We start from the raw sequence: 26,933 nt of genomic DNA on the forward strand, positions 1-26,933 counted from the left end.
TTTATCTACTTATTGATACTTCCACTTACAACTCAATACCACTAGTTTCCTTTTAGATATCTCTTTTTCCTTACTCATGGCTTTTTCTCCAACAGTTAGAAACCTGGCATTCATTATCTACAATATATTTACTTATTTGCTCAACCCTAGTATATATATGTAAGGAAGTTTCAGAACTGTGATTTCCATAATCTCTATGAGAAACAAGTTTACCAACGAGACTATATAGCATCCGGGTGCAGTCCTTTTTGTCTTTAGTCTTAAGGTATATAATAAAAGTACTGGTTTCCAAGATTAGGTTAGGTATTTTTTCTAACCTCTTTCATGCTGGCTGTTGTTTTTCGCTTGTAATACAGCTTGGTTCCTTTGTTACTCTTTCTATTCCATTTTGGGTTCCCCCAACACTGAGAGGTTGGTTTTAATTATTCTTTATTTGGGGGATGTGAAACATGACTATAGTTCTTAGAGTCAGAACTCTGTGAAAAGGGGCCGGGCGCGGTGGCTCATGCCTGTAATCCCAGCACTTTGGGAGGCCGAGGCGGTTGGATCACTTGAGGTCAGGAGTTTGAGACCAGCCTGGCCAACATGGTGAAACCCCTTCTCTACAAAAAGGACAAAAATTAGCTGGGCGTGGTGGTGGGTGTCTGTAATCCCAGCTACATGAGAGGCTGAAGTAGAGTTGCTTGAACCCAGGAGGCGGAGGTTGCAGTGAGCCGAGATCATACCACTGCATTCTATCCTGGGTGGCAAGCTAGACTCCGTCTCAAAAAGAAAAAAGAACTATGTGAAAAGGCATTTCAGAAAAGTGTCATTCCACCTCATCCCTTCTGTCACGTTTCAGTCTCCCATTCTTCCCACCCACCCCATAAGTAACCAGTTTAGTTTCTACTTTTTTCTCCTGTATTTCTTTTTGCACAAATAAACAGACACATATATGTTTTCTTATACAGAGATGATATTCAGTGTCTTTTTTTTTGTGGTACTGGGCAATTTAAATGCTGTTTGGTAATTTTAATTCTTAAGGATACTGTTTACAATTGGTCTGTTCTTACTGCCAATATATTAGAAAACACACTAAGTGATTGTTTTCTTTTTGTAAAATATTTGTGGGATTTTTTAAAAAATGAAGGTGACATGAATTTTGATGGAATTATTAACACTGAACTATTTCTTGATAAGAGTTGTCTAAAAAAATGAGAACATACGCCAGGCGCGGTGGCTTATGCCTGTAATCCCAGCACTTTGGGAGGCCGAGACGGGCCGATCACAAGGTCAGGAGATTGAGACCATCCTGGCTAACACGGTGAAACCCCGTCTCTACTAAAAATACAAAAAAAAAAATTAGCCGGGCATGTTGGCGGGCACCTGTAGTCCTGGCTACTCGAGAGGCTGAGGCAGGAGAATGGCATGAACCAGGGAGGCGGAGCTTGCAGTGAGCTGAGATTGCGCCACTGCCCTCCAGCCTGGGCGACAGAGCAAGACTCCATCTCAAAAAAAAAAAAAAAAAAAAAAAGAGAACATAAAGCAAGTAACAATGTTTTTCAAGTTTTCTTTAATGCATTACATCTTTTTTCTCAAGATATTTTAAATTTTATTTTTCCTTATTAAGTGAATTGAATTATTTCAAGCATCAGTGAGAGCTGCTAAACTGTTATATTTCGGGGGTCTTGCAGAGTAGCTTTTCTTACACATATAAGCAGAAGAAAACATTTTCCCAAGTCTTAAAAGAGGGCTATGATGCATTTCATTGTGCACTCTTTTTCTTCCCACATACTCCGCAGGCATTTGGGCAGTCCTTCTCCATCCACCGGAAGGTTGCTGAAGATGGAGAGACTCGGGAGGAAACGCTTCTGCAGGAGTCAGCATCGAAGGAGGCTTACTATCTGGGGAAAATCTTGGAGATGCAGAACGAGCTGAAACAGAGCCGGGCTGTGGTCACTAATGTACAGGCAGAAAATGAGAGGCTCACCGCGGTCGTGCAGGATCTGAAGGAGGTAAATAAATAAATTCCCTATGAGAGATTTTTGAGAGGGAAAAATAAGAAAGTTCTCTCCATAGCAGAGAGGAATAACACTTTTGCTTTAATCAGAGGAGCTGTATTGAGCACGAAACTAATAATACTGAGCTAGCAACTTTTCTTTTTTAGTGAAATGATAGCTAGCTTGTTCTGAGATGAGCTTTTCTCTCTTTTATTGTTTCTTGAGAATTAAGTTTTGTATGTATTGCGGACTTGGGAATTGGCCTTAGTATTTCTGCAAAGGTATTTTAAAAATACAGTGACCTTAGCACTTCCTCCCTGCATTACCTGATTTAATACAATGTGGAGAAGAACGTTTGGCTGTAATGCTCTGTATCAGCCCCAATTCCAGCTGACAGTGGTGTTGGCTCAGGACACTGCTCACAGGGAATGACAGCCTAGGCGAGTGTCCTGAGAAGTCTTTGAGTCTGGTGATGCAGATCCCCAAACGATTTTTCTGGTTATAGAGAAGGCAGCAAATTATGGCTGGTATGAATTAGGTCAGGGAGTCTCTCTTGCTCTGTGAGTGTTGAGCATCCACCAAACTCACTATTCCTTGTTAGCTTTTCCAAGGCAGCATCACCTGCCATATCATTTTCAAACTGGCAGAGTCATCCTTTAGTGGAGGGGTGATGTTGGAAACAGAGATAGCCAAAAGTAGCTTCATCCATCAAACCCCTGTAAGAACGTTTTTGGAAGCTATAGTCAATCATTCACTCCGTATTTTGATATGAAAGCTATAGAAGAGACACAGACGTCCTCTAACTCCTACACCAATGAAGTGATGATTGACAGGTCCACAACCAAATGGGCTCACTAGTTGAGCATTTTAGTGATAGAAATATGTAGGATGAAAATACTCTTCAATATTGTAAAATATAAGAGAAGCAATCCACATTTGAAATAAGTGACATATTACAAATAGGGCTTCACTATTATAAGACATAAGTTTTCCAGAATTTATTGGAATTTTCCAGATAATTTACATTTACACATGTCCATATTACAATGAACTAAATGAATACTGTTAGCAAGGTTTCTGGTTTACTTATCTCATTATCTTTGGATATGCCCAAATATAGCAATATGACTTGTGAAGACAGAGAAAGGATCTAATCAAGTGGAAGTTAGTGTTGAGTACTAAGAAGAAGATGAGACAGTTTTCAGGATACCAGGACCTCCTCATTTCCCTCCAACGTGAACAACTGTTAAAAACACAGCTACTCTCTGGCTCCTTCTTTCTGAGACAGGTTGTCACTCTATTGCCCAATCTGGAGTGCAGTGGCACAATCCAGCACCCACTGCAGAAGTGGACAGAGGGTCATGTGGAGCCAAAGCCCACTATTCTGGATTAAGCAAGTCACCAAACCTTTGCAGGGAGCAACCTCAGCAGCCGTGAGCAGCAGGGTCACGTGCAAGTTAGCAGAGAGGGCGTGGCATGCGCAACGTGAGGACTGTGTGCACACGCATGCAGGTGGTTTATGGAGAAGGATGTGACCAATGAGTCGAGTATTCTTGATGGCCAGTTGGATGGATCCTCTGAAAGCTGCAATCCCCATTGTGTGTAGCAGCCGCAGCTGGGCCTAGAACAGCCAAGGTTGAGGATGGGGCAGGGAATCCACAGATGCTTTTTTGTGTGAGTCAACGTGGTGATGATTAATGGAGCATCCTCCCTTACACAGCCACGCTTGAGGGCAGTTCCAATGAGTAGATTTATGATGCATGGCAGAAGCTAATTAATTAAGCATGAAGTTACAAGTTAGGAATGAATGGAGGCAGCAAAATAAAAAAAATTTGAGGGGCCTTTCATTCAGATCAGTTCTCAAACTTGAAGGAGCATCTGAATCACCTGGAGAACTCATCAGACCATGAACACGGGGCCCCCTCCCAGAGATTCTGACTCAGTAGATCAAGGTAGGACCCGATAATTTGCATTTCTAACAAGTTCCCAGGTGATGTGGGGGCTGCTGCTCTGGAAACCACATATTAAGAACCACTAATTTAGATTTTTTGGCCTGCCCAAAGCTGAGGAAGGCTCACAACTGGGACATTGCTATAAGCACCATGATCTCCTGAATAAATCAATTGGTTGTGATTCTTCAATTTTTATGCATCTTACATAGTAGATTTGCAGTAAGAGAATAACTTGTTATATCCACATTTAGGTATTTTTGATCTAAAACAGCTTGAGGCACTTTAGCCTATGAATGTGTTTATTCAGATTTGTCAGGTAACTAAAAGAAAAAAAAGGTCTTGTGTTTCTTTGTCTTCTATGTGTGCCAACAATGTATTTGTTAATGTTCTTTCTGATGGGGTGAGAGCTGGTGATATTACTATAACCCTGAGTTTTTGTTTTTGTTTTTAAGCAGATACATTTTATTTTGCTGTACCTAAGAGAATTATTATTAACATTTAGAGCTAACATAAAAGGAGAATAGGAATAAATTCTATTTTTTGGTGTATTGATACACACTTTTAATGGTTGGTATTAAGTTGAAATCTCAGATTTGATTTCCTTGTAGGCTCAGTTTTATTTTTTGTACTATATGCATTAACTGATGTACAGTGATTGGAAGAGAGATCTTGTAACTTAGAACAGTTATGACATGATGGACCATGAGAAATATACAAGGATAACCAACCCAAAATATAGTAAATGATCAGTTTGACAGATGCTGTGTGTCTAATAAATTAATGGGATCATTTTTCTTTACTGAAAGGACTCATTTCCTGTTTTAGTAGGATTGTTGGTCCTGGCAAATGTGTGTGTGCACACACATATATGTTGGGTGCAGTGTGAAAGATTTACCTGTGTGTGTGTGTGTGTGTGTGTGTGTATGTGTGTGTGTGATTTCAATGTCAAATTCTCTTCCATAAATAGTAGTTACAGGATAGTATGGTGGAAAATGGAAAAATTGCTGAATTAGGTATTAGAAAATCAATACTCTAGTCAGCTCTGCTGAAAGTTTTAGTATTAAATTCATGATATTTGTAAAATTTATATTAAGATTATATTGATATAGAGTAAATACATAATAAACATAAGCAATTATCATTAATAATGTTCTGCATACTCCAAAAATATCATTGACGATATGACGCATTATGTAGATCTATATTCTTAGGGTAAAGAAACATGAGATAAATATCTCTTTGAATTTATCACCTCAAAAATTATTTCCATTGTGATATGAATCAGGCAGTAGAATTACACATTTTTATTTCTGCCTTGACTGTTAAGAAGCTCCGGGGCTATGCTTAAGTATAAAAAACTAACCTAGATTTTTTCATCTAATTCTCACTTTTAAACGTTTTGATTAGCCTTATTGTATATATGTTTTTAATGGTAAACTGCTTTAAATAATTTTATAGGCCAGGCATGGTGGCTCACGCCTGTAATCCCAGCACTTTGGGAGGCCGAGGCGGGTGGATCATGAGGTCATGAGTTCAAGATCAGCCTGGCCAAGATGGTGAAACCCCATCTCTACTAAAAATACAAAAAATTTAGCCAGGTGTGGTGGTGGGTGCCTGTCCCCAGCTACTCGGGAGGCTGAGGCAGAGGATTGCTTCAACTTGGGAGGCAGAGGTTGCAGTGAGCTGAGACTGTGCCACTGCACTCCAGCCTGGCGACAGAGGGAGACTCTGTCTCAAAAAATAATAATGATAATAATAATAATTCTATAAAATACAGGGAGTATAAAGAAAAACTGATCACCCAAATTGAAGAACCAAATTAATAGTTAATCTTAACCTAATTAGGAGTTAATCCTACACGGCCAATAATAGACAGAGTGAAGAAATCTCTGAGTTCTCTTGACTCAGCATGATTTTTGGTAAGAGCATAAAGAAAGAAGATTGCTGTAGGATTTAAATAGATATTTAGTAAACAAGTTTGAATTTCATTTTTTCTATCTTCAACCTGTAGGTATAATATACTAGAAGATAGCCTAAAATTTGGGTAATATTTACTTTTATACTTATTTGTACTAAACTAAACTAAAATCCACATTAATGAAATCATAAAAGAGGATAATGAAACTTAATACTACTTAATTCTCCCAATTACTAGCTAATGTCTCAAATATAAGATATGTTAGAATTAACTACAATATTTACAAAGTATACGAAGCAATTATGTGGTATTCCTAACCAGAATTGGTATATATGTGATAAAAAGATGTCACATAAGATAGGCCCCTTCAGGTGGAATGCAGAAGATTGGAGTTATCAAATGAATGATCGACCTTAGTAGAGATTAAGCCTATAATTTAAAGTGAAAATAACAACATTTATTGAGTGCCAGACACTGTTCTAAATACCTTACGTGCCTTAACTGCTGAATCTTTCTAACAACCCTACTGAGGCAGTTCCTATTATATTATACCCCTATTTTACTGATGGGGCATGTGGATCAAAGAGAGGTCAGATCACTTGTCCAGAGTACATGGGTACCAAGTGACAGGCCATGATCTGAACTCAGGAACACTGGCTCTGATGTGCCATTCTTTGCCATGTCACCGTAGCTGCCAAGAGCACAGGTTTCCCTCTTCCGAACCCTGCCTCAAGCTAATGAAATTTCTAGAAAAGTATATGAAGTTTTAATACGATAGCTGCTATGGTCTGAATGTGCCCCTTTTAAATTCATGCACTGAAACTTAATCATCAATGTGATAATATTAAGAGGTCGGGCCCTTAGGAGGTGAATGAGATTAGCGACTTTATATAAGGGCTGGAGGGAGCTAGCTAGGCCTTTTGGCCCTTTTGTCCTTTCCAGTGTATGAGGACAAGGCATTCAACCTCTCCGGAGGACACAGCAACAAGGTGCCATCTTAGACGCAGAGAGCAGCCCTCGCCAGACACTGAACCTGCCAGCACCTTAATCTTAGATCTTCAGCCTCCCGAACTGTGATCAATAAATTTGTGTGTTTTTAAAAATTCTTCTTCTACAAGGTTTCTTCTATAAGGTTATTTTGTCTATGTTGAAAATCTTTTAGTTTAGTTTACCTTTATCAATGATCTTAGCTAGATCTGCTGGATCACTTGCTGCATCAGTTAAAGACATCAGCGCTTGCTACTTCACCTTGCACTTTATGTTATGGAGAAGGCTTCTTTCCTTCCACCTCATAAACTAACCTCTGCTAGTATCAAACTTTTCTTTTGCAGCATTCTCACCTCTCTCAGCCTTCATAGAATTGAAGAGAGGCATCTGGGTGTGGTGGCTGACGCCTGTAACCCCAGCACTTTGGGAGGCCAAGGCGGGTGGACCATCTGAGGTCAAGAGTTTGAGACCAGGCTGGCCAACATGGTGAAACCCCGTCTCTACTAAAAATACAAAAATTAGCTGGGCATGGTGGTGAATGCCTGAAGTCCCAGCTACTCGGGAGGCTGAGGCAGGAGAATCGCTTGAACCTGAGAGGCAGGAGTTGCAGGGAGCTGAGATCACGCCACTGCACTGGAGCCTGAGTAACAGAAAGAGACTTTGTCTCAAAAAAAAAAAAAAAAAAAAAAAGAATTAAAGAGAGCCCTTGCTCTGGATTAGGCTTTGGCTAGTTTGATCTTCTATCCAGACCTTTCTTCATGTCAGAAATGAGGCTGTTTCACTTTCTTACCATTCATGTATCAATGGAGTAGTACTTTTAATTTTCTTCAAGAACTTTTCCTTTGCATTCACAATTTGGCTAACTTAGCTAACTTAACTTGGCTAATCTGGCATATGCTTAATCATTTCTTCCTTTCCTTAAAAGTACGATTCTTTCACTTGGACACTTTGAGGCCACTGTGGAGTTATTAACTGGCCTAATTTCAATATTGTCTTATGTCAGGGAATAGGAAGGCCCAAGGAGAAACAGATGGGGAATGGCTGGTCAGTGGAGCAGTCAGAACACACACATTTATGGGTTAAGTTTGCTGTCTTATATGGATGTGGTTCATTGTCAATATAACAGATAAAATAATAATGAAAAAGCTTGAAATATTGCAAGAATCAACAAAATGTGACACAGACACACAAAGTGAGCACATACTGTTGGAAAACTGGCACCAATGGATATGTTCAATGCAGAGTTGTCACAAACCTTCAATTTGTTAAAAAAAAAAAAAAACAAAAAACAAAAAACAAAAACCCTGCAAAGCTCAATAAAACTAATCACAATAAAATAAGATATGCCTGTATTTGATACATAGGAGGTTTGGTAATAGTGTGAAATTAGAAATCAGGAACTCTGGGCCGGGCATGGTGGCTCACGCCTGTAATCCCAGCACTTTGGGAGGCCGAGGTGGGCGGATCATGAGGTCAAGAGATCGAGACCATCCTGGCCAACATGGTGAAACCCCGTCCCTCCTGAAAATACAAAAATTAGCTAGGCATGATAGCATGCGCCTGTAGTCTCAGCTACTCAGAAGGCTGAGGCAGGAGAACTGCTTGAACCCAGGAGGCGGAGGTTGCAGTGAGCTGAGATCGCACCACTGCACTCCAGCCTGGCAACAAAGCGAGACTCTGTCTCAAAAACAAACAAACAAACAAACAAAAAACAGAAATCAGGAACTCTGAGTTCAGGTCCTAGCTCAGCCATTTTACCAGTTGTGTGATTAAACCTCTCATTTCCTGTATAAACATTATAGTACTAACACCTGTCCTACACCTCATGATTTTTATGTAGATAAAATGAGATGTTTTCCATGAAAGTGTCTTATAAGAAATAGAGGACTTTGTAAATGGTATTTACTGTTTCAAAGTTTGGTTGTTAGACTTATTTACACAGGAAAACAGAAGCTCTATTGGAGCAGCATAGGAGGCCCCAGCACCATCCGACAGTAGCAAGAAGTCATGGCTGACATCCTGACACCAAAAGAGGAAATGGAACACACATTTACAAAGAGGAGAGCCATCTAGGTGTCTTCCTATCACTATAAACACCCTTTCATATCTGGCTAGTCCATGAAAAAATCCTTGCATTATTACCTAGTACAACATTGGATGTTCTTGCCGGTGACCTGAATCATAGGGGAAAAATTGAATTATTTAATGTATCCAGTAAAAACCAAAGTGTTTCTTACAGTCTCTGATGTTTCCTTCTGAGTAATTGGTCATTGGGAGCTGTGGTTACACATAGCTGAGTGAAGCTGACGCTTCTGTGAAGGCATGGCTTGGCTCTAGCTGGAAAGTTTTCTGTTTCCTGGCCTGTCCCTGTCTCTCTCCTCCTCTCCATACTTGTTGGGAATGGACCTCATACCTCTCTGGGATGATGCAGTGCACCAAACAGTGAAGAACTGTTGTTGTTTTTAACTGATTTACATAACTGATAATATCATAGCTGACATTTATTGAGCTCACCATATGCCAAGTATGAAGCTTAGCACTTTACTACATTCATTATTGCATTTAATTCTCTCAACAAACTTGCAGCGCATATGCGATTCCACAGGAGAGAGCTATATTTCTTTTGGTTGAAAAGTTCTTTCTAATACTTGCTGAGCTACAGTAAACAAATATGTCTATTAATGCCATTGGGAATTTGAAAGCAAAGTCTTAACAAAATATAGACAATTCATTTTTGAATAATTGTGATTTGATTATGCTTTTGGGGAAAATCAGATTAACAAAATGGGTTTGTTTGTAAGGATTAGTTTGCAATTCAGGCTCATAGAATTTGTGTGTGTGTGTATACAGTTGTATCAATTTTATATTATTTTATTGAGATGGAGTCTTGCTCTGTCACCCAGGCTGGAGTGCAGTGGTGCAATCTCGGCTCACTGCAACATCCACCTCCCAGATTCAAGCGATTCTCCTGCCTCAGCCTCCTGAGTAGCTAGGATTACAGGTGTGCACCACTACACTTGGCTAAATTTTGTATTTTTAGTAGAGATGGGGTTTCACTATGTTGGCCAGGCTGATCTCGAACTCCTGACCTCAAGTCATCCACTCACTAAAGTGTTGGGGTTACAAGTGTGAGTCACTGCACCTGGCCAGTTCCATGAATTTTAACTCGTAAATAGATTCATATAGCCACAGCCACTATCAGGAGGTAGACCAGTTTCACCACTTCAGAAATCTCCCTTGGTCAGTGCTACTCTTTGTAGTCAGAGCCACTCCCACCTCAGCCTCTGATAACCAGTGATCTGTTCTCTATTACTATAGTTTTGTTTTATTTTTTCCTTTTCAGGAATGTCATATAAGTGGAATAAAACAGTATGTAACCTTTTGAGATTGGGTCCTTTCTCTCAGCATAACGCCTTTGAGATTCATATAAGTTGTTACATGTGTCAATAGTTTGTTCTTTTTTATTACTGAGTATTATTCCACTGTATAGATATATTGTGGTTGCATTAATCAGTTCATCTACTGAAGAACGTTTGAGTTATTTTCAGATTTTGGTGATTATGACTAGAGCTTCTATAAGCATTCATGTACACTTATGTTTTTGTGAAGTTTTCATTTTTCTAGAGTAAATACTTAAGAGAGTGGGAATACTAGGTCATATGGTAAGTGTATGGTTAAGTTTTCCAGAGCAGCAGCTGTACCATTTTGCTTTCCCACTAGCAATGCGTAAAAGTTCCTGTTGCCTCTATTCTTTCCAGCCCTTGGTATTTGATAGTTCTCTTTTTTTTGTTTTGTTTTTTTAGACGGAGTTTTGCTCTTGTTGTCCAGGCTGGAGTGCAATGGCGTGATCTCAGCTCACTGCAACCTCCGCCTCCCAGGTTCAAGTGATTTTCCTGCCTTAGCCTCCCGAGTAGCTGGGATTACAGGCACCCACCACCACACCTGGCTAATTTTTTGTATTTTTAGTAGAGATGAGGTTTCGCCATGTTGACCAGGCTGGTCTCAAACTCCTGGCCTCAGGTGATCCACCCACCTCAGCCTCCCAAAATGCTGAGATTTCAGGCATGAGCCACCACGCCCGGCCTTGACAGTATTTTTAAAATTTTAGCAACTCTAATAGGTGTGCAGTGATTTCTCATTATGGTTTTAATTTGCATTTCACTATTGACTAAGAATATTGAACATCTTTTCATGTGCTTGTTTGCCTTCCATATATTCTCTTTGGTATAGTGTCTTTTCAAGACTTTTGCCCGTTTTTAATTGGGTGTTTCTTTTCCTAGGTAAGTTTTTTTGTTTTGTTTTGTTTTGTTTGTTTGTTTGCTTTGAGACGGAGTCTCGCTCTGTCACCCATGCAGTGGCATGATCTCGGCTCACTGCAGCCTCCACCTCCCAGGTTCAAGCGATTCTCCTGCCTCAGCCTCCTGAGTAGCTGGGACTACAGGCACATGCCACCATGCCTGGCTAATTTTTGTATTTTTAGTAGAGACAGGGTTTCACCATGTTGGTCAGCTGGTCTCAAACTCCTGACCTCAGGTGATCCACCTGTCTCGGCCTCCCAAAGTGCTGGGATTACAGGCATTAGCCACCGCACCTGACCTACTTTTAAATTTTATATTAATATATTAACTGGATTTTTGTCAAATAGAGAATTCTCTTTAAATAACCATCTCCTCACTTCACACTTAATCTGGGAAAAAATGAGAGCAAATTTCAGTGCATCCAGGGAACATATCACCAACCAGGCATGAAGCTTAAAGGGAGAGTGCAGGCTGAGTGGCCAGCAGGCCATGGGCATCCCACAGGGCCAGGCCAGGCCCCAGGCCTCAGCGACCCTTCTCCCAGCCCACCTAGTGGCCCTCAAATCCATGATGGGACAGACATGCATTCTCCTGTCCCAGTTGAGAAGCCCCTTCTAGACGGAAGGGAGAGGAGAAAAGCCATAGGAAAGAAATCCCAGAAACACTAGCAGGGAAGTACAGGGGCTTCCTCCCCAGCTGCGGTGACCTTGCTCCTGACAACACCCAATTCCCGGAGCTCTTCGCCAGTGTGCCTGGGGCTGCAGCCTGGCTGGGAAGGGAATGTGGGCTCACAGTTTCTGGATGTTGGCCTCCCACAGCTTGGCACAGACCAGGGGAAGGCATGTGAGGAGGGCCTGGGGAGGTCCTCGGGGAAGATACACAGCTCAGGAGGTTGAGTGTAAAGTGGCTGCCAGACCAAGGGAGCTGGATGGACTGTGAAGGAGGAGGTGGCTGGAGAGCCTCCTCCATGTAAAGCTACTAGAGCAAAAATAGAACAAAGGGGACACCCATGCCCCAGAGGACAGCCCTAAAGATGGTAACAGGGAGCACGGCTGAGCAGCGCCCTGGATTCTGAGCTAGTGTGGGAAGCTGGGGGGCACCTCTCCAGGGGCCAGAAGCCTCTCTCTTCCTTCATCACCAGTTGCTGGTAACTTTAGAGTCAGACTTGGAGGAGGAACAAGGCCCTCCGTCACCTCCCCTAGCCTCCAATGCTGCCCCAAGGGGAGGGGTAGGAATGGGCAAAGAGGGTGAGAAACAGGGAGGTGGGAGGGGGTCTGCTGGGTCTTCTTATTTTCAGAGGAGGGGGCTGTAATAGTGTAGTGGCAGAGGCTGGTTCCTAGGTATGTAGGTGTTGTGTGGGTTGCCTGGCACTGACAACTGCTTCTGCAGCTCTGGCTTTGGCTGCCAGAGCAGAGGGGCCAATGGGGCCACGGACCAGAGGTTCCATGAGCCCAGATAGGGCAGTGGCAGGGATTGCAGGCATCCCATAGCTCCATCCACCATGGGAGGTCCTGGCTAGAACTCAGATGGGGACTGTGGATTGGGGCAGCCAGGAGGGCAAAGGTACATTGCATTGGCAACTGGTAGAGGAAAGACAGGCTCTGTTGGGTATGTAAGAGTACCCATAGGCTCCGTTGGGGGCCTCGCCCCTGGAGGCTTGAAATGTCCACCTTGAGCATTCATTGTCCAAACTGCTGTAAGGTTAACTTGTATGAAGCCCAGCCCTCCTAGCCATCTCCCGCTTCACCCTTCACTGTTCTTTTGAAGTAGTTTGCAGCAAACAGGCTAGTTGATCTCACAGTCCTTCATCAGGTGAAAAGGCATCACGAAGGCTTCATGGAGTTCTTCTTCTTGGACAGAAAGATGACCGGTAAGGGGTAAGGTAGACGATGCCTTTCTTGGTCCCTTTGAAGGACTCTGGCACATTCTTCATGTCACTGAATGTAAGTTCCACATGGACGGAGGACATTAGGATGCTCTTGGTGTTCTTGATCACTCTGCCACCCTTTGAGTGATTCTTGTTGAGCACCATGGTCTCTTGGAAAGGGGTCTTAAGACTCTCGATGCAGGGCCTTGAGTTCGTTTTTGCATAAAGGAGTTGGTTTAGATTGAGGTTCCTTTTTTTGGCATATAAATGTCCAATTGTCCATTTGTTGAAAAGACTACTCTTTCTCCATTGACTTGCCTTTGGACTTTTGTCAAAATTTATTGGCCATGTTTGTGTAGGTCTATTTCTGGAATCTGTATTCTGCTCTTTGATCTGTGTGTCTATCCTTTCACCAATACACACTGTCATGAAGTCAGAGAGGTAACAGGAAGCCAGATCGTGTAGGGCCTTGTAGACCATTGAAAGGATTTAGGCTTTTATCTTAAGTGAAACGAGAAGCTACAGGAAGGTGTGGGGCAAAGGAGTAACCTGACTTTATTGAGGCAAGGATAGGAATGTGAGGTTACTACAATCATCCAGATATGCAAAAATGGTGGTTTGGACCAGGATGATGGGTAGAAGTGGTAAAAAGTAGTCATATTCTGAATAATTTTTGAGAGTGGCCCTGATGGGATTTTCTAATGGGTTGAATGTAGAGAATGAGAGATAGGTATGAGAAAAGAACTCTAGTCTGAGCGTTTAGCTTGACCAACGTGAAAAATGGAGTTATCAGTTGAGATGGGAAAACCTTCAAATGAAGCACATTTTAGGAAGGAAGGTCAGAAGTTCAGTTTTGAACATGTTAAGTTTTAAATTTCTATTAGAGGTCCACCTGTGGATGTTGAGTGAATAGTGGGTGATAAGGGCTAAGAGCTTGGGAGAGAGGTCTGGGAATGGAGGTATACATTTTGGATCCCGGCCAGTCGCCTGGGATCACACCTGTAATCCCAGCACTTTGGGAGGCCGAGGCGAGCGGATTACTTGAGGCCAGGAGTTTGAGACGAGCCTGGCTAACATGACGAAACCCCATCTGTACCAAAAATACAAAAAATTAGCTGGGCATGGTGGTGTGTGCCTATAATCCCAGCCACTCAGGAGGCTGAAGCAAGAGAATTGCTTGAACCCGGGAGGTGGAGGTTGCAGTGAGCCGAGATCGTGCCACTGCACTCCAGCCTTGGTGACAGAGCAAGACTCCATCTCAAAACAAAAACAAAAACAAGAAATTTTTGGATCCATCAGTAGATAGATGCTATGTAAGGCCATGGCATTGGTGAAATCACCAAGGGCAGATATGTAGAGAGAAAAGGGCAAGCACTGAGCCCTGGGTCACTGCAGCATTGAGAGGTGGGGGACAAAAAAAGAAACTGGTAAAGGAGACTAAAAAATAGTAGTGAGGTAGAAAGAAGGTAGACAATGCTTTCTGAGAGCCAAATAAGAAAATGATATCCCGGAAGTAAATGATCAACAGTGCGGATGCTGCTAATAGGTCAAACAAGACGAGGACATAAATTGACCATTGGGTTTAGCAACAAGGGGTCATTGGTCACCTCAGTGAGAGAAGTTTCCGTAGAGTGTTGGGAGAAAAAGACTGAGGATAGTAGGTTTAAGAGAGAATAAAAGGAGAGGAATTGGAGGCAGAGAATAGAAGCGTTTTTCATGGAGTCTGTTTGCAAATAGGACCAAAGAAATGAGGAGGTAGCTAGGGGACGAGATGGGCTCACATGCAAGTTGCTGGGTTTTGTTCCTTTTTAAGATGGAAGAAATAACATTTGTGAATGCTAATGGCCATGACCCCATAAAGTGGGAAATTTTAATGATGTAAGAAGAAAAGAGAAGAAAGCCTAGAGCAATTGATTTCCTTGAGTAAAGGAGAAAGGGATGGAATCTAGTACAAAAATGGAGGAATTGCCCTTAGAAGGAGCTAGAAAATTTAATATATGGTAATGCCTGGAAAAGCAGAATATGTGGATGTGGATGCCAGCACACGGGTAGATAGATGTGAGTGAAGCGAGTCCTCTTCAGTCTGCTTCCATTTCCTCACTGCGGTGGAAGCAAGGTCAGCAGCTGAGCGGGAAGGTAGGGGAGGGGCCGAGATTTGAAGGGACAAAAGTGGGCAATAATCACCTGGGAGAGTGAACCATAGGAGTCATGGGAATGAGTGCCTGCCATACAAGAGAAGATCCCTCAAAAAGAGGAATTCAGGGCTGGATGCAGTGGCTCCTGCCTGTAATCCTAGCACTTTAGGAGGCTGAGATGGAAGGATCGCTTGAGCCCAGGAGGTCGGGACTGCAGTGAGCCAAGGTCACACCACTGCACTCCAGTCTAGGCAACAGAATGAGACCCTGTCTCAAATAAATAAATAAATAAGCAAATAAATAAATAGGAATTCAAGAATTGAGATCATCTGTGTGGGTATTGAGAATGCCAGGAATTAAGACCAGAAATTCTAGAGATGATGGCAACGGCAATGAGAAATGAAGGGGAATGAGTTGGTGTTTGGTAGGTAACGGTAGCAGTGCTGGATAGTGGATGATAGAATCTGATGACATGAGGTTTTGAAGCACAGAAGTTTTAGAGAGGAGAGAAGGAGAATGCTCTGAAAGCAGCCACGTGGAGCAAAAGCGGCATCTGTCTCACCTCACCTTCCAGCCATGTGGAGCAAAAGGGGCATCTGTCTCAGTCCCAGTGGCATGGGAGTGAAATAGCACTTCAGAGGGTTGCAGGGGAAACAGTGTCCCCAAGGGAGAGTCAGGTTTCTGTTAAAGGAAAGTGCATTATGCACATTTGTGAAATTATCATGATGACTGCTGTCATCTCATCTGCTCATCGAACCAGTGAATATTGATTGGTCATAAAATGCATGCATTATTTTAAGGAGCATGGACATTTAATTTCTCTTTTTAAGGACTGGAAATAATTTTTTCCATGATTTGGAAAGTGATATTATATTTGTCAATGAGAAATAATACAATAGCTTTTTAATAGTTCACAAAATGATGTCAGTTGCTCTTTATTCAAAAATATCTTTAGCATTTTTGAGGTTATTTTGGGGAGATAATAAGGACAGGCATCTCCATAATCCCAAATATTTGGGAGAAAACTTCAAAAATTAAAGCGTATTTAGGCTGAGCATGGTGACTCATGCCTGTAATCCCAGCACTTTGGGAGGCCAAGGTGAGTGGATCACTTAAACCCAAGAGTTTGAGACCATCCTGGGCAACATGGCGAAACTCTGTCTCTACAAAAAATACAAAAATTAGCAGGGCATGGTGGTGTGTGCCTGTAGTCCCAGATACTCGGGAGGTTGAGGCTGCAGTGAGCTGCGATCATACCACTGCACTCCAGCCTGGGTGACAGAACAAGACCCTGCCCCCTACCCCCTCCTCCAAAAAAAGTGTATTTAAATATTCCTGGAATCCAAATGTTGAGCATCATTTGGACACAGCTTCAAAATGGTACCAATTCTTTTAATTTGTAACTGCTTTGTTTCTGTATTAGACAATAAGAAGGGGCCGAAACTTCTGGCCTGATATGACAGTGACATCAACCTCTTGTGTAGTAGCCTGTCATTAAGCCAGTGCCAAATGGAAAATTAAATGGGAAATGGCAGAGAGCATTGCCCAGGACATACTGTAGAAATGGCAACTCTGGCACTGACAAAGGTTTAAAAAAATTATGTTTTGAAAGTAATCTTGCTGGGAGGCCAAGGCGGGCGTATCACTTGAGGTCAAGAATTCGAGACCAGCCTGGCCACTATGGTGAAACCCCATCTCTACTAAAAATACAAAAGTTAGGTGGGCGTGGTGGCGGGCACATGTAACCCCAGCTACTCTGGAGGCTGAGACAGGAGAATCACTTGAACCCAGGAGGAGGAAGTTGCAGTAAGCTGAGATTGTGCCATTGCACTCCAGCCTGGATGACAGAGCAAGACTCTGTCTTTAAAAAAAAAAAAAAAAAAAAAAAAGTATTCTTACACATTCTCATTACTGTTTTTCAAAGTCATTACATTTTTATCTGTTATTGTTCACCATTTAAAAATAAGCAGTGGAAAGCAGCCTACTTTTTAAAATGCAGAACTCGTATGGTGTACTTAGCATATATATAAGGATTTCTGTCCTCTCTCTTGCCTCCCTCCCTCCCTCCTGTTCTTCCCCCTTCCTCCTCCTTCCTTCCCTCCCTCCCTCCCTCCCTCCTCTTTCCTATCTTCTGAGTGGGGTCAAACACCAGTTCTCTACTTCTTGGACCATAAGAATAAAGATCTGTGCACAATCCATTTTGTACATATTGATTCTTGGACTAAAAATAGCTCGATTTGGTTTCAAACTTTTTCTCCCACCCGAAGTTCAGGTTTTGTTCCCTGTGCAGCCTGGTAGGTGGGGAAGTAATGCATAGTCAGCATTCCATCTGGGATGCTTACTGGACAATTTTAATTTTTTTTTTACATCTTGACCTCTATTTCCAAAGAACACCCCAGCTGGCAGGTCTAGCCTGATTAAGATTCTGTTCAGGCATTTAATTCTCCTAAGGGAATTTACAGCTTAATCTAACAATCAAGGATACCAGAATCTACTCAGGACTTAATTTCTTGAAGGTTATAGGAAACATATACTTGAGCAACCTAATGAATGAGCTTAGTGATATCATAATGAATTTTATCTATAGCTCAAATTACACTTTTTAATGCATATCCAACAAAAATATTTTTAAAAACAAATACTGTAGACCGAACTGGATTAGCTGTATTAGTAGATCCGAATTTAACTTTCAATTTGAATTAAGTTAGAACACTATGCATCTCATAAGACAGGCTATACATTGATTACCTAGTTAGCCAGCTTCCATATCACCACTTGTTCAGGAACATTAAAAGTACTTATTTAGAAATAGTTTTCTGATATAGTTTTGGTTTCACTAAGACAGCTTTTTAAAAAGCAAAATTAGTCAGGGCATGGTGGCTCACGCCTGTAATCCCAGCACTTTGGGAGGCTGAGGTGGGCGGATCACCTGAGGTCGGGAGTTCGAGACCAGCCTGACCAACATGGAGAAACCCCATCTCTATTAAAAATACAAAATTAGCCAGGTGGGGTGGCTCATGCCTGTAATCCCAGCTACTGGGGAGGCTGAGGCAGGAAATCACTTGAACCTGGGAGGCGGAGGTTGCGGGGAGCCAGGATCGCACCACGGCACTTTAGCCTGGGCAACAAGAGCGAAACTCCATCTCAAAAAAAAAGAAAGGCAGAATTATAACTAAACACCCCTTTTTTTTTTTTTTTTTCTGGAGTTAAGTCTCTCACTCTGTTGCCCAGGCTGGAGTGCAGTGGCACAATTTTGGCTTGCTGCAACCTCCACCTCCTGTATGGAGGTTACTCAAGCAATCCTCCTGCCTCAGCTTCCTGAGTAGCTGGGACTACAGCCATGTGCCATCACACCTGAATAATTTTTGTATTTTTTGTAGAGACAGGATCACCCCATGTTGCCCAGGCTGGTCTCAAACTCTTGGGCTCAAGCAGTCTGCCTGCCTCAGCCTCCCAAAGTGCTGGGATTACAGGTGTGAGCCACTGTTGCCAGCCTAAACATCTCTTCTGAGGCTATCACAATAGATACTATTCTCATAGCCTACAGTAGATTATAGACATCTAGAATATAAAAATCTGTTTCCTGATAGGCTTGGCACACAATATTCCTACAGTTCTTTGAAAACATACATATTAACAGAGTGACAATATTTAAAGGCAGAATTACTCATGTGTCTTATTGTAGCTTACACGAGAGTGTGTCTAAGAATGGGGTAGAGGTTGGTCTGTAAAAACAGGTGGCCCACAAGCTTTCTTGGATAGTTAACTCAGTAGTTAGAATGAAGGATGTAAAATAACCTATCAGGATAACACCTGCTCTCTTGCTCTCAACAATTAATGATAGTGAAACTAGGCCTGGAGAGGAATAAAAATCTTGTATCATCTTTGAATTAGTCTTTCGTTGGTCGTGCCTTCCAATGAAATGATGTTTCACAACCTTTTCTTCATTATCATCTCTGAAAAGATCCTTTATGGCTATTTTTTTTTCCTAGTTGCCACAAAATTAAACACAGGCATACTGTGTCTTACTGTGCTTTGCTTTCTTGCTCTTGGCAGATATTGTGGTTTTTTTTTTTGGTTTTTTTTTTACAAATTGAAAGTTTGTGGCACCCCTACATTGAGCAAGTCTACTGGGACCATTTTCTTTTCAACAGCATATGCTCCTTTTATGTCTGTGTCACATTTTGGTAATTCTTACAGTATTTCAAACTTTTTCTTTTCTTTTTTTTTTTTTAGACAGAGTCTTGATCAGCCACCCAGGCTGGAGTGCAGTGGTGTGATCTTGGCTCACTGCAACCTCTGCCTCCCAGTTCAAGTGATTCTCTTGCCTCAGCCTCCCAAGTAGCTGGGACTATAGGTGCGTGCCACCACACCCAGCTAATTTTTTTTGTATTTTTAGTAGAGACGGGGTTTCACCGTGTTGGCCAGACTGGTCTCGATCTCTTGACCTCGTGATCTGCCCTCCTCGGCCTCCCAAAGTGCTGGGATTACAGGCGTGAGCCACCGCGCCTGGCCCAAACTTTTTCATTATTGTTATATCTGTTATGGTGATCTGTGATCACTGTCTTTGGTGTTACTATTGTAATTGTTTTGGGATGGCATGAACTGCATCCATATAAGACTTAATTGAGGCCGGGTGCGGTGGTTCACGCCTGTAATCCCAGCACTTTGGCAGGCTGAAGCGGGCAGATCATGAGGTCAGGAATTCGAGATCAGCCTGGCCAACATAGTGAAACCCCGTCTCTACTAAAAATACAAAAAAAAATTAGCCAGGTGTGGTGGTGCACACCTGTAGTCCCAGCTACTCGGGAGGCTGAGGCAGGAGAATTGCTTGAACCCAGAAGGCAGAGGTTGCAGTGAGCCAAGATCATGCCACTGCACTCCAGCCTCAGCGATAGAGCAAGACTCCATCTCAAATAATAATAATAATAATAAAGATTTAATTGATACTTAATCCATAAATGTTGTATGTGTTCTGAGTGCTCCACCCACCGGCTATTTCCTGTCTTTCTCCTCCTCCTCAGACCTCCCTATTCCATGAGACACAACAATATTGAAATTAGGCCAACTAATAACCCTACAATGGCTTCTACATGTTCAAGACAAAGGAAGAGTTGCACATCTCTCACTTTAAATCAAAACATAGAAATGATTATGCTTAGTGAGGAAGGCATGTTGAAAGCCTAGATAGGTCAGAAGCTAGGCCTATTGTGCCGAACAGCCAAATTGTGAATGCAAAGGAAAAGTTCTGGAAGGAAATGAGGAGTGCTATTCCGTTGAACACACAAATGATAAGAAAGTGAAACAGCCTCATTGCCAATATGCAGAAAATTTGAGTGGTTCTAGGAAGAAGATCAAACCAGCCATAACATTCCTTTTAGCCAAAGCCTAATTCTTTTTTTTTTTTTTCGGAGTCTTGCTCTGTCGCCCAGGCTGGAGTGCAGAGGCACGATCTTGGCTCACTGCAAGCTCCGCCCCCTGGGTTCACGCCATTCTCCTGCCTCAGCCTCCTGAGTAACTGGGACTACTGGTGCCCACCACCACGCCCAGCTAATTTTTTTGTATTTTTAGTAGAGACAGGGTTTCACCGTGTTAGCCAGGATGGTCTCGATCTGATCTCCTGACTTCGTGATCTGCCCGCCTCGGCCTCCCAAAGTGCTGGGATTACAGGTGTGAGCCACCGTGCTTGGCCACCAAAGCCTAATTCAGAGCAAGGCCCTAACTCCCTTCAATTCACTTAAGGCTGAGAAAGGTGAGGAACCTGCAGAAGGAAAGCTTGAAGCCAACTGGTTTTCCTTCCTGCAGAAGGAAAGCTTGAAGCCAATGGGTTGGTTCATGAGGTTTAAGGAAAGACACCATCTTCATAACAAAAGGGCAAGTAAACAGCAAGTGCTGATAGAGAAGCTGCAGCAAGTTATCCAGAAGATCTAGCTGAGCTCATTGGTGAAGTTGGCTTCACCAAATAGCAGATCTTCAAATGTAGATGAAATGACTTTGTATTGGAAGAAGATGCCTTCAGGCTAGGACTTTCATAGCTGGAGAGGAGAAGTCAATGCTTCAGAGTTTCAAGGGACAGGCTTTTGTCCCTTGGGCTCTTGTTAGGGGCTAATACAGCTTGTGACTTTGAGTTGAAGGAAATGCTCATTAAACATTCTAAAAATCCTAGGGCCCTTAAGAATGATACTAAATGTACTCTACCTGTGCTCTATTAATGAAACAACAAAGCCTGTTTATAGAGTGGTTTATCAAACGTTTAAAGCCTGCTGTTGAGACCTACCATTCAGAAAAAAAGGTTCCTTTCAAAATATTACTGCTCATTGACAGTGTACCTGGTCACCCAAGAGCTCTGATGGTATAAGGAGATGACTGTTGTTTTCATACCTGCTAACACAACATCCATTGGGCAGCCAATGGATCCAGGAGTCATTTTGACTTTCAAGTCTTATTATATAAGAAATACATTTTATAAAGATATAGCTGCTGTAGATAGTGATTCCTCTGATGGATCTGGGCAAATTCTATTGAAAACCTTCTGGAAAGGATTCACCATTCTAGATACTGTTGGGAGGAGGTCAAATTATCAACATGAACAGGAGTTTCGAAGAAGTTGATTCCAAACCTCATGGTGACTTTGAGGGCTTTAAGACTTCAGTAGAGCAGGCTGGTCATGTGGCCTATAATTCCAGGCCTTTGGAAGGCTGAGGTGGGTGGATCACAAGCATAGAGTTCAAGACCAGCCTAGGCAACATAGCGAGACCCCATCTCCTAAAAAGGATTTTTTTTAAAAGACTTCAGTAGAGGAAGTACTCATAAATATGGTGGAAATAGCAAGAGAACTAGCATTAAGAATGAAACTTAAAGATGTGACTGAATTGCTGTAATCTCATGATAAAACTTGAATGGATGAGGAGTTGCTTCTTATGGATGAGCAAAGGAAATGATTTCTTGAGAGGGAATCTATTCCTGGAGAAGACACTGTGAACATTGTTGAAATGACACCATAGGATTTAGAATATCCCATAAACTTAGTTGATAAAGCAGGGGCAGGGTTTGAGAGGATTGACTGCAATTTTGAAAGTTGTACTGTGAGTAAAATGCGATCAAACAGCATTGCATGCTTCAGAGAAATCTTTCTTCACAAAAGGAACAATCAGCACGGCAAAATTAATTTTCTTATTTTAAGAAATTGTCGGCCGGGTGTGGTGGCTCACGCCTGTAATCCCAGCACTTTGGGAGGCCAAGGTGGGCAGATCACCTAAGGTCAGGAGTTTGAGACCAGCCTGGCTAACATGCTGAAACCCCATTTCTACTAAAAATTAAAAAAATTAGCCAGGCGTGGTGGCATGCCTGTAGTCCCAGCTACTTGGGAGGCTGAGGCAGGAGAATCGATTGAACCCGGGAGGTGGAGGTTGCAGTGAGCTGAGGTCGCGCCATTGCACGCCAGCTTGGGCAACCAGAGCAAAACTCTGTCTCAAAAAAAAAAAAGGCTGGGTGCAGTGGCTCACGCCTGTAATCCCAGCACTTTGGGAGGCTGAGGCAGGCGGATCATGAGGTCAAGAGATAAAGACTATGCTGGCTAACATGGTGAAACCCCATCTCTACTAAAAATACAAAAAAATTAGCTGGGCGTGGTGGCAGGCGCCTGTAGTCCCAGCTACTCGGGAGGCTGAGGCAGGAGAATAGCGTGAACCTGGGAGGCGGAGGTTGCAGTGAGTCGAGATTGCGCCACTGCACTCTAGCCTGGGTGACAGAGCGAGACTCCGTTTCAAAAAAAAAAAAAAGGAAAGAAAGGAAATTGTTGGCCGGGCACTGTGGCTTACGCCTGTAATCCCAGCACTTTGGGAGGCTGAGGGAGGCGGATCATCTGAGGTCAGGAGTTTGAGACCAGCCTGACCAACATGGAGAAACCCTGTCTCTACTAAAAATACAAAATTAGCTGGGCGTGGTGGCGCATGCCTGTAATCCCAGCTACTCTAGAGGCTGAGGCAAGAGAATCCCTTGCACCCAGGAGGCAGAGGTTGCAGTGAGCCGAGATCGCACCATTGCACTCCAGTCTGGGCAACTAAGAGCGAAACTCCTTCTCAAAAAAAGAAAAAAAGAAATTGTCACAGCCACCCTGCAACCTTTAGCAACCACCACACTTATCAGTCCTAGCAGCCATCCACACTGAGGCAAGACCTTCCACCAGCAAAAAGATTATGACTCAATGATGGCTCAGATGATTGTTAGCGTTTTTTGTTATTGTTGTTGTTGTTGTTTTTGAGATGGAGTCTCACTCTGTCGCCCAGGCTGGAGTGCAGTGGCGCAATCTCTGCTCACGATCGTTAGCATTTTTTAACACTCAAGTGTTTTTTGGTTTTGTTTTTTGAGTTGGAGTTTTGCTCTTGTTGCCCAGGCTGGAGTGCAACGGTGTGATCCCAGCTCACTGCAACCTCTGCCTCCTGGGTTCAAGTGATTCTCCTGCCTCAGCCTACCAAGTAGCTGGGATTACAGGCATGCACCACCACACCCGGCTAATTTTGTATTTTTAGTAGAGATGGGGTTTCACCATGTTGGTCAGGCTGGTCTCAAACTCCCAACCTCAAGTGATCTGCCCGCCTCGTCCTCCCAAAGTGCTGGGATTACAGGCATGAGCCACCATGCCCGGCCCGCTCAAGCGTTTTTTAATTAAGGTATGTATTTTTTAGATATGGTATTGAACACTTAAGAGACTACAGTATAGTGTAAACATAACTTTTATATGCACTAGAAAATAAAAAAATTCATGTGACTCACCTTATTGAGATATTTGCCTTATTGCAGTGGTCTGAAACCAAACCTGTAATATCTCCAAGATATGCCTGTACTGAAGAGTAAGATTTTGTCAGTTAGAGTTTAATCTTGGAAAGACTACAAACCACTGTAATAACCTAAGCATTTTTTGATTCCCCAAGGACCAATTTTCACCCCTTTGGGGGCCATATTAATTTTCTATGGCTGCTATAACAAAGTACTATGAATTTTGTGGCTTTAAACAACACGAACTTATTCCCTTATAGTTCTAGAGGCCAGAAATGCAGTTCACTGGGGTAATGTCAAGGTGTAGGGCCATACCCCTAGGAAGGCTCTAGGGAAGCGTACATTTCCTCTTCCAGCTTCCACCTTTTTCCGGCTTCCAGACTTGCATTCTGTGTATTCACTGACTCACAGCTGCTTCCTCCATCTTTGAAAGCCAGCAGCCGCGTAGCATCTTGTTTCAATGTCACGTTGCCGTTTTCTTCTGTCAAGTCTCCCTCTGCCTGCCTTTCATGAGGACACTGTGATTACACTTAGGGTCTACCTTGCTAATCCCAGATAATCTCTCCATCTCAAAATCCTTAATTTAATCGCATCTGCAAAGCTTGTGTTACCATATAAGTTAAGAGTCACAGGTTCCCAGGATTAGGAACTGGATATCTTTGGGGACCAATACTCAGCCACAGAGGTGATACCACTCCCCACCCATTAAAAATGCGTGTTCTACACCAGTAAGGAAGAAAGAAAATAAGAAAGAAGAGTAAAAGATAATAAATATGTAACTTTGGCTACAAATCAATTCTTTATTATGTCTCATTCTATTTGGGGCACTTGCTATTAGAACAAAGAGAGAAGATATATTTAAAATTAATAGGATTCAGAAGAGTAGAGTTGATGATGTTCACCTCATTGCGATGTACTCACCCATTCATTTATTTTGCATTACTCTTCCTGCCTGGGGCCAGTCAGCAGAGGAGGGCAGTGAGTCACTCCAAGGTCAGACAGTATTATTACCCTCTTATTGTGATGGGCAAATCCACCATTAAGCTTCAGATTGAGAGAAACACCATTGAGTTGGCAAATGCTTTCGATGTGTACGTGCAGAGAGTCATATGTATCTACAATTTTCCAGACAGTGGCAAAGAGAAATGGAAACTCTGTGCTGTATTTTAATTGGCTGCAAAATGTTTCCTTCAGAAATTACCATTCCATTAAGCACCTACTCTGTGCAAATGCTTTGCCAAACACTGCTGGGAATAGCTGCATGTATAAGGCCATGCCTGCCTTTATTAGACTGTTCAGGGGAATAAAATGAAGTTACAATTTATTCTAATACTAGAATGCAGTTCTATCCCCATGGACTGCGCCTTTCAGGATAGTGGCCTGAATCAGAGCAGAAAACACCTGCTGGATATCCTCCAAGTACACAGTCTGATTAGTGCCCTCTGGGAAACATGGAGGCAGATACTACTTGGCTCTCCAGCCTAAGGGAAGTCTTATTAATTAAAAACTTAAAGCCACGTTCTTCTCTGTGTATGGTTATGTATGTCCTAGATGGCCTTGAAATTGATCTGTTCTCCATTAGCAATCTGTGAGTTGTACTCCTGTCTGAAATTGAGTAGAGGTCAGAGCTATGAAGGTTGAATTCAACAAGAATTTTTATGAAATATAACTAGAGTTAGTGCTCTGCTCTAACTGCTTTTGGAGACAGACTTTCCCCAGTATATCCCATCAAATCACAGACTAAAAGCAGTCTATTTTCCGTTATTCTTGGCCAAATAGGACCTGGGCACCTGAATTTTTTTTAAACTAGATTTCCAGGAAATTTTATTGAAGCCTAATAGTATAGCATTTCATGTTGGATAAAGAAGATGCAAAGGTGGGACGTGGTAAGACACACCTGTAATCCTAGCACTTTGGAAGGATGAGGCAGGTGGATCACTTGAGCTTAGGAGTTCAAGACCAGCCTGGGCAACATGGTAAGACCCTGTCTCTCCAAAAAAAAAAAAAAAAAAAAAAAAAATTAGCTGGGCATGATGGTGTGCACCTTTAGTCTCAGCTACTCGGGAGGCTGAAGTGGGATGATCACCTGAGCCCAGGGAGGTCAAGGCTGCAATGAGCTGTGATTCCACCACTGCACTCCAGCCTAGCCTACAGAGTGAGACCCTGTCTCAAAAAAAAAAAAAAAAAAAAAAAAAGCCATAGGCAGTGGCTCATGTCTGTAATCCCAGCACTTTGGGAGGCCAAGGCAGGTGGATCACTTGAGGTCAGGAGTTCGAGACCAGCCTGGCCAACATTGTGAAACCCGTCTCTACTAAAATACAAAAAAAATTAGCTGGGCATTGTGGCGGGCGCCTGTAGTCCCAGCTACTATGGAGGCCAAGGCAGGAGAATTGCCTGACCCCAGGAGGCGGATGTTGCAGTGAGCTGAGATTGTGCCACTGCACTTCAGCCTGGCCGACAGAGCGAGACTCTGTCTCAAAAAAAAAAAAAGATTCACAAAAGAGAAATTGTAGTAAGTACAATTTAATATAATTTCTTACAAGTTTATTACCTAAAACTTTGCAAATAATTGAAGTTAGAAGCTTTGGATTTTGTTTTTAGAGCTTAATCCTTTTCTATGAGTAGAAATCCTTTCCACTGGTTTGTTATTTTCCTTTTGATTTTATTTTCCTTTTGACACCCCGAAGGTTTAGTGTTCCTGTTTTAAAATCTACTGATTGTTTCTTATGAGATTCCTTAGAGTGCCCTTTAAGTACACACAGATTTTGCAAATGCATTCATTTTCTTTTTTGCCCAGGTTTAGCACTGGTTATGCACATGTTAGCTGAATAACCTTAGGCAAGTAAATTATCCTCTCTGGGCCTCAATCTTGTTAGCTATTAAGTGGGAATAATGACAATTCCTAACTCAAGGGTCTGTTGTGAGGATTAAATGAGTCCTTACATGTGACATACTTGAAATAGTACCTGGTGCAGTTAGGGCTGGGTGAGTGTTAGCTATTGTATTATTATTTCATTGC

General features: G+C 42.4%; 1 protein-coding gene across 12 annotated transcripts in view; it reads left to right on the top strand.

Annotated features, from left to right (window-relative positions):
- The window catches only part of BICD1 (BICD cargo adaptor 1), a 274,370-nt gene that overhangs the window by 108,456 nt on the left and 138,981 nt on the right, over nt 1-26,933 (top strand). For 10 of the 12 annotated variants that reach the window (XM_063712107.1, XM_002823090.4, XM_054527085.2 and 7 more), the window contains exon 2: nt 1,782-1,994. In XM_063712107.1, the coding sequence (XP_063568177.1) occupies nt 1,782-1,994 (213 nt within the window). Of the gene's footprint in view, nt 1-1,781; nt 1,995-3,267; nt 3,485-6,791; nt 6,961-26,933 lie in introns of those variants that run through there. The other 2 variants (XM_054527086.2, XM_054527087.2) reach the window with 2 other exon arrangements.

The sequence above is a fragment of the Pongo abelii genome, chromosome 10, assembly GCF_028885655.2.
Source record: "Pongo abelii isolate AG06213 chromosome 10, NHGRI_mPonAbe1-v2.0_pri, whole genome shotgun sequence".
In the NCBI taxonomy this organism is placed as follows: domain Eukaryota; kingdom Metazoa; phylum Chordata; class Mammalia; order Primates; family Hominidae; genus Pongo; species Pongo abelii.